Source organism: Rhinichthys klamathensis, unplaced genomic scaffold (assembly GCF_029890125.1).
Source record: "Rhinichthys klamathensis goyatoka isolate OS25496 unplaced genomic scaffold, OSU_Roscu_1.1 h1tg000110l_1, whole genome shotgun sequence".
Lineage (NCBI taxonomy): Eukaryota > Metazoa > Chordata > Actinopteri > Cypriniformes > Leuciscidae > Rhinichthys > Rhinichthys klamathensis.
This window is the reverse complement of record NW_026606648.1, coordinates 4,097,615-4,109,812: the sequence shown is the minus strand read 5'-3', so window position 1 is coordinate 4,109,812 and position 12,198 is coordinate 4,097,615. Positions and strand designations below refer to the sequence as shown.

General features: G+C 36.8%; 1 protein-coding gene and 1 pseudogene across 1 annotated transcript; one reads left to right on the top strand and one right to left on the bottom strand.

Annotated features, from left to right (window-relative positions):
• Positions 1 to 1,185: 1,185 nt before the first annotated feature.
• Positions 1,186 to 3,688, bottom strand: LOC130087640 (tripartite motif-containing protein 29-like; annotated as a pseudogene).
• A 1,575-nt stretch (positions 3,689 to 5,263) lies between these two features.
• chmp4c (charged multivesicular body protein 4C) lies at positions 5,264 to 12,118 on the top strand. The gene is made up of 5 exons (XM_056254035.1): positions 5,264 to 5,655; positions 7,904 to 8,081; positions 8,519 to 8,627; positions 11,458 to 11,584; positions 11,704 to 12,118. Exons 1-5 carry the CDS (start codon positions 5,412 to 5,414, stop codon positions 11,763 to 11,765), a joined length of 720 nt encoding a protein of 239 aa, XP_056110010.1. The 5' UTR covers positions 5,264 to 5,411; the 3' UTR covers positions 11,766 to 12,118.
• Positions 12,119 to 12,198: the final 80 nt, after the last annotated feature.

Here is a 12,198-nt window from a genome sequence, read left to right as displayed (position 1 = left end):
GGGTTTTAATGTTCCACTGTGTTTAGATTCCTCGCGGCAAGAAGAAGAAGATTCCTCGCGGCTGTTTTGAGTTTAGGTTACTACAAGCAATGGCGACTGAAAGAGAGCATATCATGTTGGAGCTTATCGAGGTGGAAAAGGTAAATTTTTAGTTTTTTTAACAGTTTCGCTGTACTTAGAATTTAAAAATTGCGGGCGGTGCAGAAGAACACGCCGGAAATGCATAGGAGGAAACGCGATGCTACCAAGCCGACCAATCACAGATCTTGCGGTCCGCGTCGTCGCGACGTGTAGTTACATTTTTGAGGAGGTGCGCGTCAGGTTACCGCGAAGGGTACGGCGTATGGTACGCGTCTGTGCGTATGCTACGCCGTACCTACTGCGCGCACCCAACGCAGAAGTATAAATTGGCCTTCAAGCAACAACACCGACCGCGCGAACGCGCGTCACACAGCAACTGCAGGCTCTGACAAACACACATAGAAACTATACTATACTTCTGCATAACGTGTCTCTTTTTACAACAAAAATGTGAATTCTGCCGGTATTCAGACAGTCCCATGCATACAGATACAGATCCGGCCTACAATCGCCTACGTAGGCGAAATTTGTTTGACATTTCTAATCGTAAACACAGCCATGTTGAAGCCTGCAGTAATGTTTTTCATTGATGTTATGGCAGTCCACTCTGCTTATTGTTTTTCGAGAATCTTGCACTCCTGTTTGTCATTGTGCACGAAACTTCATGCCAATAAATCATCAGAAATATTGCTGACTTGTGCGCGTCTCAAGCGCACTCTTTACGCTCGTGCTAATGCCTGTTAGTTGTCCGTGGATTTGCCTATATTTGGCGCTGAAAATGGAAACGTCTTTAGACATGGAAAATCGATTTTACAATCGATTCAATGAACGTTTATGTCTCAAAAATCGATTTTTTCACAAAAGTGATAGCCCTGTAAAGTTGTTATTATTATTGTTATTGTTATTGTTATTTACAGTTCGTATTATGCTCTGTTCATTACTGTTCTGTCTAAATAAACAGGACATTTGCATTTACATTTGGGTTATGCAGTGTTTTTAATTTATATTTTACACTGGGGTGCCCTGAGATTTTATGCACTTTTGAAAGGTGCCCCGACTGAAAAAAGTTTGAGAAAGGCTGGTCTAGCCATAGGCACGCTGTTCTCAAGCAAAACAGAGCTGGTGTAGCTGGTCCACCAGCACTCCCGTTTCCCATGCTGGTCCCAGTGTAACTACCCAGTGCTCTACCCTATCCCAGTGGGATTCAAACCGGGGTCTCCAGCGTGGGATGCGGGCTAACAAGGACACTAAAGACCGCAGCCGCTGGTGCGCCTCTTGAGGCCAGGGGAGTGAAGTTTACACGTAAAGCACTTACTGACCTACGTTCAATTCACTCACCACCGTAAACCTCACTCCCATCCGGGTCAAAGACACCAAATGTAACCAGTCTCAACCCGTCCCGAGCGGGATTCAAAGCGGGGTCTCCAGCGTGGGAGGTGGGTGCGCAAACAAGGACGCCAAAGACCGTAGCCACTGGCGTCAGTTGCTAATGCACTTCTTGAGGCCAGGGGAGTGAGGTTTACATGTCCATTACACCAGCCTGAAACTAAGGCTTGTGACCAGCAACGCTTGATGTTTCCGGAGGATACAATAACAATATATTGTATTTATGCTTATGTTTTTATCAATTTCAATGATCATAGTTTATATTATATTATATTATATTATAATAGTTCTAATCCTACAAAACAAAGTTTAATGTATGGTAATGTGGCTGACCTAAGCTGTGAGGACATTCTTCAGACTGGCCTGAGATGCAGGAAAGTCCACTACTTTGCCAACACTCAGCAAAGTTTATATATGCCACTATTAGCCATCAAATGTATCCACAACAGCTGTTCTGTGAAATCTGACAGTTGTGGTCATTTTATCAACTTTACCAACTTCTTAAACTCTGATGTTGCTTATATGCAGCTATAAACATATTAAGTAATACATTTTGAATCCTACTATGTATATGCAGCTATTCATTATCACGTTGTGCAAAGCTCAGTTATGCTGTGATTTTTACAGCCACAATTTAATTATCTTAAACACTGAAAACAGGACAAAGTCCCTCCAGAAACAACTGTTTTACACACGTCTACAGAACTATTTCAACTCTTTCTCTTTTGAGGAAATCAGCAATTCAGGGCTGTTGTGATTGTGTGTGAGTGTGTCTGTGTCTCTGTCTGTGTGTCTGTGAAATCTGCTCCAGCTCAGTGTCTCTCCTCCTCAGACCATCAATCTCCTGCTCCTGTTGCTTCAAGCGTCCTTCAGCTTGATTCACCGCAGCCTCTTCCTGATCTCTGATCAGCCGTGAGCGGATCGGCTCAGTAAATATCCACTCACTTTCCTCCACTGATGCCAGTGCTGTTAGGACACACATCACAAATCACCTCATATTGCTGCTCACACTGAGTCTAAAACTGCTCTTCTGTCTGTTAGCTGTTGTTCCACTCAAACTCGCCTTATGAGAGTCCACAGCCTGTGTCAGCTCCTGAAGCTCCTTCTCTATCTCCTGGATTCTCTCATCATTTCTTATTTGAGTCTCTTTCGGAATCTTCTGTTAGAAAATCAGATAACCACAAACAGTCACTGTCAATATTCATTTATTGTATCTCCACGCCCGTTTCTCTTTCATCTCTGTTTCAACTCGTATCATGGTTTTTGTGTTCATCCATTGTACACAGATAACAAATGCACTACTGGTCAGATTTTTAGCTGTTCATCATGTTTTGTGAAGATCATCTCTTGTAGTCATCCATTTGCATCAATCAATTTGTGTTTCTTACTTCTGAAGAACGTCTTATGTTGTTGCAGGTGATTTTGACAGTAAGAGTTCAGACACACAGACAGGACTTGACAGATTGTGTTGTTGTGTTTTCTCCCAGTACAGACGTCACGTCACACTCCACATCTCCAATCCAGTGTAATAATCAGCAGTTTGAAATCTCGTCTTCTTCAGTTTTTTCCAGCGCTTCAGCTAATATTACATTCAAAACAGGTTTTGGAGTGAAAGTCTGTATGCACTGAGGTCAGCTGTAAACTCCCTTCTGATCCCCCTGATTCCAGCATCCTGTAATACAGCTCATACAGAAACTGTGTCTACAGGAAATTCTCTCTTTCTCTCTCTCACTCACACACACACACACACACAACACACAGCAGAAAGGCTCATCTGTTTGTGCTTAATAAACAGACTGGAGTATACAGTATAGTGTGATTAATATGGAAATTTTTCTTTCTTTCTTTCTTTCTTTCTTTCTTTCTTTCTTTCTTTCTTTCTTTTATTTATTGCATTCATACTTTTTTTTCTGTTACATTACTGGCAACTTGAATATGAAAATCAGGATTATGCTTAAATTAGGCCTTACTAAGACTGAAGTACAAACAAGTCACTACTAGTGTCATTACAAGTAACTCGAGTTACGTAATCTGATTACTTTTTTCAAGTAGCCTAACTAAAGTGACACATTACTTTTACATTTACAACCAAATATCTTTTGGTATATTATATCAAAATATATAACTCTTATATATATCATATATATATAAGAGTTACTTCTTCAAATAAGTAACGCAAGTTACTTTGTTCTTCCATATTGACTGACACTTCTGTCCCCATGTTGAGAGAAATCAGGAGTAAGTGCAGAAGTGTTGTGAGAGCTGTGTGTTATGTAGTTTTCTCACAGCATACTGGCTTGTTAATTATTATTATTATTATTATTTACTTTTATTGCCTTATACTTGAAGACACAGCAGTGAGACAAAAACAAGCAACATAGGTTTTTATAGGTCATAGTGTTGCTATGAACGAACAACTGTTTTCATTCAGAAATATTTTACTACTGAATGCCGCAATTGACAGATCAAAGTTTTCCAAAGATTTGTAATAATATACAATAATTCACAAGTTCCATATAAGGTTAAACATACTTGGCTTGCGGTCCGCAGTGTATGAGCTAAAGGAAGCAGCTTCAACTCAAGCTTAGTTAAACCCCCCAATGGGATTACTAATGTTTCGAAGATGAGTCTGGTAGCAAGATACCTAAATTATGTTGGTGGAGTTGGGGATTCTAATTCAGTGTTATAAGTTTAATTAAATTATTTTGTCTCAAGCACAAATCATAAGTGACTGATTCGTATTGACCATTGTGGGTAAAGTAACTCTTAAAAGTAATGCAATACAATATTGGTTAGTTACTTTTTATGGAAAGTAATGTGTTATTTTACATTTGCATTATACTTTATCCTTGCTTCTATTTTTTGCAAATGTAAAGGCCCTTTCACCCCAAAAGTGAAATGAATAAGCCTCAGACTGAAGGAAATGCAAACTCACACCTGTATAATAGCGAGCGCAGCTCAAACAAACCTTTAATGCAACAAAGTTTGTTTGTTTCTATTGAAATAAGTTCAGTGATGGTTCATTTTTGTTGTAAAAAAGTTATTAATTTAGTTAATTTATATATATATATATATCCACTCTGGAGAAAACCGTGATGTCATCATCCAGCTCTGTTCAGTTCTCATATAATGGTGTCAATGCAGGAAGATCAATAATATTGTTGAATATTAAATTTAGTCTAGAGAACCACTGAGATCAAGGTAACCTTCACATCTTTTGCTATTTTAATATGAAATATAAACTGTAAAACATTTAATGAAGACATGGTGGGACTTTATTATTTGAGTTTTTGTGTTGGAAAATAACATTTCTGAAATACTTTAATGTTCCTGTCCATTTAATGGTTAATGACGTAACAATGGAAGTTAAATATGAACAAGTTAAATTGTTCCATTTTTATAGAAATTATTTTTTGTCTAAATAAATGTGACAACCTAAAAATGTTCAATGGCTATGATAAATGTCAGGTTGTTTGAATCTAGATACCACCAGAATATTAAATAATGGAATAAAGAATATCAGAAAACTGACTCCATCTGGTTTATTTTGACTAGAAAAGTCTACTGTGTCATTCGACTGGATTAGTGTTGAGTGCCGAATCGTCCATTGAGGAAATATCCTACTCAAAATAAAGGAATTATTATTTATAGCCTACCTAAGCAATGAAAGGCAATATTCGGGCTACCTTGCCCCGCCCATTGTGTGACTTCATTCTGTCTGCTAATTCTATTCAATGGGCGTGTCTTCAGAGACTATTGTGGAGCAATTTACGTGCGCACAGGTGTTGAATTTCAGGAAGAGTTACGTTGGTGTTTTGAATTGAATCTGAAAAGCAGACTGTCAAGAATTGCCACTTTCTCTCGCGATCCTTTTAAGAATTTTAATTTTAAGCACGTTGGATCTTTAACTAGAATTACAAGCAATAGCCTACCTTCGGGAAAAAATGAGTAAAATTTCAAAGATTTTTAAAGTGAGCTCATCAAGCTCGTCCAGCTCCAGACCCAGTTCTAGTTCTGGATCCAGTTCTAGATCTAAGCACCGGTCCCGGTCGGGTGCATCACCACAGGAGGCCATCAACAAACTGAGAGAGACAGAGGCCATGTTAACGAAAAAACAGCAATACCTGGAGAGCAGAATCGAGCAGGAGCTCACCATTGCCAAAAAGAATGGAACAAAAAACAAAAGAGGTAGGCTATGTAGAATGGGACTTTCTGCTTCTATGAGCACTTTTGGCCATGTGGTCTTTACATTATAGTCTTATTCTGTCATTTTTATATTTTTGTACCCTTGAAAGTTCATGGCAGCGATGGAAATGACATCTGGAATAAAATAGCCACCTCGTTTGTCGTGATAACTGATAAGGTTAATATTTTGCGCAGCCTATCTTGATAAAATTACATTGAACGATGCTAAATAAAATTATTATATAAGTATATATATAATATTTTCCTTTGATCAAATTTATCTCAATCAATATCTCAGTCTCCATAAACAAGTAGGCTACACGAACGTTTGTGTGTGTGTGTGGCGGAAATGACACAAGAACTGCTGACACCAGAAATGTGAAGGTTTATAAAAATTATTTTCACAAAAGTACACAATGGTTTATTCCACACTTCATTTAGATATGAAAGTTTTAAACATGTAATTCATATTTTTATGTTATATTTTCATAGTTTATTTTAAAAAGATGTCGATACACTACAGCACTTGAAAATAGCAATAATAATAACAATTCTCCAAGACATTTTGTTTTGCTGTTTTTGTATTAAACTAAATGATTATGAGAAAACTGTCGTTACATAATTTGTCTTTTGAAGTGTAACAACACCCCACTGAAACATGTTGGTGAAACATGGCTTTTGTTTATGTGGAGTGACGCCCAGCTGTTGCTCCTAAATCAGGCATCTGGACACGCCTCATTTACAGTTGTGCATTACCACGGCATGGAGTTTACACCCAGGCATCACAGGTGGAGCCAGGTGTAAAGAGTACCTGAAAAGTAACTATACTTGAGTAAAAGTACTGATACCTTAGAGCTAAAATGACTCCATTACAAGTTACATGTGACCAGTTTCAATATGACTTGAGTAAAAATATTAGGCCTGGTTTCACAGACAGGGCTTAAATTAAGCCAGGATTAGGCATTAGTTCAATTAGGACACTTAAGTAGCTTTTATAAACATGCCTTAAAAACATTACTGGTGTGCATCTTAAGACAACACATTGCCTATGACATATCAGTGCAAGTTGCTTTCAGTTAAAACAGCTCAAACATGCATTTTAATCTGGGACTAGCTTAAGCCTTGTCTGTGAAACCGGGGGTTAGAGTATCTGATTTTAATAACAGTACTAAAGTATTTTACTTGTACTGAATGTATGCTCAAAGATGAGCTTAAGTGCTCAAAATGGGCATAGTATACCAATATCCTTCAAAAAGCTTCTATATAACGGGTAAATAAAATAATTAAGTGAAATGAAATAGTCAAAGCCTCATCTTATATGAAACACCTGTGATTCAGCAACTACCTGCTAATGCACTCATGTAAAGTAGCCTTGTTGACAAGTTTTGGTAAGTAAGTTTTGCGCACAAGTTATAGTACCTTCAATCCCCAATAGATGGTGATATCGCTACTTTATAGCAGAAATAAACTGCAAAATGTAATGAGTAATACAAATATACTGTAGTAAAGAGTACATATACTTATTCAAACATGTAGTCAAGTTGAGAGTAAAAGTTGTGAATATCTTTGATACTCAGTAAAACTACAAAGTAGCCAACAAGATACTTAAGTACAGTAACTAATTACATTTACTCAAATACTTTGAGCATTCATTTTAAAGATTAGAAAATGTCTATAATTCAAGTTCCTGGTCATGTGAAGTCAAACAATAATTTTACTTTCTTCTTCATTTGTCTTAGATCAACTTCTATGATCTTATCTGATCTTTAATTTACACAATTTATAAAAGTAAACCTACAAGTAATTTTGTGTGTAAAATATTATCCATTCTTTCTAAAAAAAAATCCAAATTTTTGTTGTTCACAAGAAATTCAGTTTCTTTAGTTTCCTTTTGTTGTTGATTTATCCAATTTAGAGATACCATTAACTCGAAATGATGAGTAGCCTATCAACGTCATTACCCAGTTGTTGCCAGTTTCTTTTGTTTGCTTTTTCTCTTTCGAAAGAGAACAGGTTAAACAAATATGTCTTCCAATTTTTCTTCATGCAGGTATACAGCTTAAACAGAGGCACATTGTATTCAAAATGCTAGTACCGGGATGCTACATAAAATGCAGTTGGATGCACGTTAACGTATTATTAACAGAATTAATCCCTAAAAATGAGGGAAAATATCATTTGAATTAAGTATTTGACTACTTCAGTGAAATATTTGATGATTATGACCACAATAAAAAATCTTTTTCCTCAGCTGCACTTCAGGCTCTTAAGAGGAAGAAACGTTTCGAGCAACAGCTGACTCAGATCGACGGGACCCTGTCCACTATTGAGTTCCAGCGAGAGGCCCTTGAGAATGCCACCACAAACACAGAGGTTCTGAAGAACATGGGTTACGCAGCTAAAGCCATCAAAGGGGTTCACCAGAACATGTGCGTTTCATCATGTGCTGCATTCACGCCATGTCGTAATTACCGTAATATCTAGATGACAACACGTGACGTTCTATTCAGAGCTGTTCACTTCCTCAGACTGGGAATTATGCATTTCTATGGAAACACTATCAATGCCTAAATTAATCTGCAGTGGTCAGGTGGTGCAGCAATCACGTGGTACAAGTAAGAGCGATCTGAAAATTTGTAATTACGAGCTCTTCAACGCTTTTTACAAGTTGAAATTTCATAATTATGGTAATTACGACAATGTGAAGGCACCTATTGCTGTACTTTACACTCAGATATCTGTAGTGAAATATTTTGTATAATGCCGATAAATGACTGTTGCATACATCTTCAAATGTACCAGTGGATTGAACAGTTGTTAGCAAATGTCATCAAATAATCAATCATTCTTTTTCTCTCACTTTCAGAGATCTGGATAACATTGACTCTCTCATGCAGGACATTACAGAACAACAGGAAGTAGCTCAGGAGATCAGTGATGCCATCTCAAAACCTTTTGGTGATCAGTTTGATGAGGTAATTAATTACAAATAGGGATGTTCAACTCCAGCTCCCAACTCTAACCATAGAAGTCGACAGAATTGACTCCTCGACTCCATTTACTTCACATCAAAACAGGGTCAGGAATAATACAAGATTGCAGTCGTTTTTTACACACTAAATCATAATTTTTTTTTTCCAACACAAAGCCTTAAATTCCCCTTATTAAAACAACACACTTTTAGCGTGACCATCCAAACTAATCCAATTTAGCGATGCCATTACCTTGAAATGATGAGTAGCCTATTGACATCATTACCCAGTTGTTGCCAATGCCTAATTTTAAAGAGGTAAAAGTCACGAGAAACAGCCGTGGTCTAATATTATGTCAAATAAAATAAACGAGAAAAGTATATTGTATTCTTTAATGAATTCATCTCATTATAATGTTGAAGTGATAGTGGTAGGCACCAATGATAATCTATTGTCTTAAAGGGGTCATCGGATGCCCATTTTCCACAAGTTGGTATGATTCTTTAGGGTGTTCATGTAAAGTTTGTTATATAATTTGGTTAAAATTCCTCAATGGTTGTGTAAAACAACACCCTTTCACCCCCTCAAAAACAGCTCTGTTCACAGCGACCTGTTTCGGTGCATGTCTCTTTAAATGATAATGAGCAACTGCTCACCCCACCCCTCTCTTCCATGGGGGGTGTCGAATGGCTGAGGGCAGAAATATGCTAATACGGGACAGTCCGTCAGTGGTCGTGGGCGGAGCATGACATATTGAGAGTGTTTAGACTTTTTGAGGATTAAAAATGAAGTGAATGGATTTTTTTCATTGTATGGTGGTTGTGTCCACACACTGCACACATTAAAGACACATTTATATGCAAACACCATATAAAAGTGAATTTTGCATCCGATGACCCCTTTAAGGGCCGTTTACACAACACTATTTTCAACTAAAAACCGAAAAAAAAGTGTTTTGGCCGTTCATTTGCAAACAATACCATTATCGTCTCCGTGTAAACAACAAAAACAAATTTGTGAAAAACGGTGACATCATGCGTATTACGTGTTCAGTCTATAGGCGCTTAGTTGTTTCTTTATAAAGTATCATCGTCAACTACTGACCTGGCATGCAGAATACAGCGTTTTTAGTCGTTTTCAGTGATCTGTGATCCGATCGTTTTGACAATGTTGTTGCCTGTACGAGAAAAACCTTTTCCGTTATTAGTACATCGATGCCGTTTAAACGTACCTTTAGGTGCAAAAATCTGCTTGGATAAGAGAGTTCAAGATACTAAAAATGAATACAATACATACAGAAATGCATACAATAATGTACATGTATTGATGTGTTTATTCTTGAAGTGAGCTTTTAATGATTTCTGATTAGTTAAATGATATGAACACAAATTAGATTAATCATGGAAAGCCAAAATAATATTTATTGCATTAATATAACATTAAACTACAAAGATGGCATAGAGATATGTATAATTACAATCTAAATGTACTATGACTGTTTTTTTTTGTTTTGTTTTCTAAAGTAAGCTACATATAGGATAACATATAGTATGTCAAATCACCTTTATTTATATAGCACTTTTTACAATACAGATTGTTTAAAAGCAGCTTTACAGAGATAGCAGGAAAATAATGCAACAAAGTTTGTTGCGACTGTACAGCAGATCTAGAAGAAAATAGCGCCATAGTCCAGCTTAAGTAAGTTAAGTGATGGTTCATTTTTGTTCATTTTATTAATTTAGTTCATATATCTCCGCTCTAGAGAAAAAACGTGAACCGACTTCGACACTAGGGCTATTTGGAGTTAGCCTGGCTCCGCCCTCCTACGCACTTCCGCTCAATTTCATTTTCCTTCAGTACTACGTCTGGGATTGTGCTGTAGACTTTGGTTTTCTCCGATCAATTTTTTGTAGGGCCAATCAGCGAACAGAGGGAGTGGCTGAGAACGATGATGTCGTGCGTTATTTTGAGTTGTAGTTCAGTAATGGCAGCGGAGAAAGATGCGAGCGAAGCCATTCGGTCCGTTAGCAACGCTGCCGAATATTAAGTCTGGAGCGGTGCCAGACTCTCTGTACAAATGAAATGTACGAGAGTCTGGTAGAACCAGGCTAATTTGGAGTCAAAGAATTGACTCTTTTGGAAATTCCCCATCACTAATTACAAATAAAAAAGAGGAATTTAATGGACTGAGCTTTGTGACGCACTTCCATTTTGAAATAGTACAACTCATTTATTTCCTGTTATGTATTTATATGCTGTAGTCACGTAGTTGACTAAACTCCACTTAAAATGACTGTCCGCAAGATGATTTAAAAATCTGGACATTTTCAGAGACAGGAGAAGAGATAATTGATGATGATAGTAAACTGATGATTACTGTGTAAAGATTTTCCTAACTCAACGGAACATGAAGCATTAGTCCAACCCAAGCCGATCATCTGACAAAGCAGAAGTTGTAAAATATACGCGATTATTTCACCACAGGGTGTCGGTGCTCGTTTAAAGTAGTGGGCACGATGCTGAAGTGTGTGTGAGACCCGATGAATAAGACCAGTATGGACATTTATTTATTTGAATTAAATATTTGAATCACTATTCTAATTTATATGTTTATGCCCTAAATGCTTAATTAATATTCAAGGTAGTTGACTGTCATTTTCCTCTACCCTGTGTGTGTTAATGTTTTAGATGTATTAAATATTTATCGTTAAATCTATTTAAGGCACATTCATTCTTTTAAATATAAGCAATATTTTTTTGTCAGTGAAATTCATTAAAAAATGTAAACTCAACAAATATGATCAGTAAGTATTTCATTTTTATGTTTTTACAGGATGAATTGTTGGCTGAGCTGGCAGAGTTGGAACAGGAAGAACATGAAGAAAGTATGAAGAATATGGGCAGATTACCAAGTGTACCAACCACTAAACTGCCGAGCACAAGACCAAGCCGCCATGCAAGTAAGTATGCAATGACACCCACAGATTCAGTATTTACAAACGCTTTACAATTTGGCAAAAGACCAGTCAGGTCCTACAGTTTGTGATTCATTGAAATGTCTGTTATTTAACTCTTTCAGCCTCCAAAAAGAGAGTGGAGGAGGATCATGATATGAAGAGGTTGGCTGCCTGGGCTTCATAAGCAGCAGTGCACACACAAATGCTCTTTCTTCTTTCTACTTTACATTCACTTTCACTTTTAGATCTACATCCTGCAAAGAATTGCAAGAGCTTTTTGAAAGAATGAAAAAAGTAAAGAAATCAATCTTAAAATTTCTATATTGTATTAAAAAAAATGTTTTTGTTATGTGTTGATCTTTAAGATGAAGGATTACTTTGCTGGCAACTTGGTGTAAATAGTAGCAATTTATGATTAAATGATATTAAACTGTTAATTTTTAATTAAATGTAAATGTAAAATACTGGGGTTTGGATGGAAAAAAAAAACTTTAAATATCAAATGTATTGCATATCAAATACACAATTTAAGAGTGATTTTTATAATGTTTTATTCAATATTATAAAGTCTTGGTTTTGACACACATTTGCAATTACAGTTACTACAAGGCCTACCT

What these genes read in the sequence shown, in the direction of transcription:
- chmp4c (XM_056254035.1), top strand. Translation starts at nt 5,412, where the DNA reads ATGAGTAAAATTTCAAAGATTTTTAAAGTGAGCTCATCAAGCTCGTCC. An exon ending in TTGGTGATCAGTTTGATGAG is followed by an intron (nt 8,628 to 11,457) that starts GTAATTAATTAC and finishes ATGTTTTTACAG; the next exon opens with GATGAATTGTTGGCTGAGCT. An exon ending in AAGACCAAGCCGCCATGCAA is followed by an intron (nt 11,585 to 11,703) that starts GTAAGTATGCAA and finishes TAACTCTTTCAG; the next exon opens with CCTCCAAAAAGAGAGTGGAG.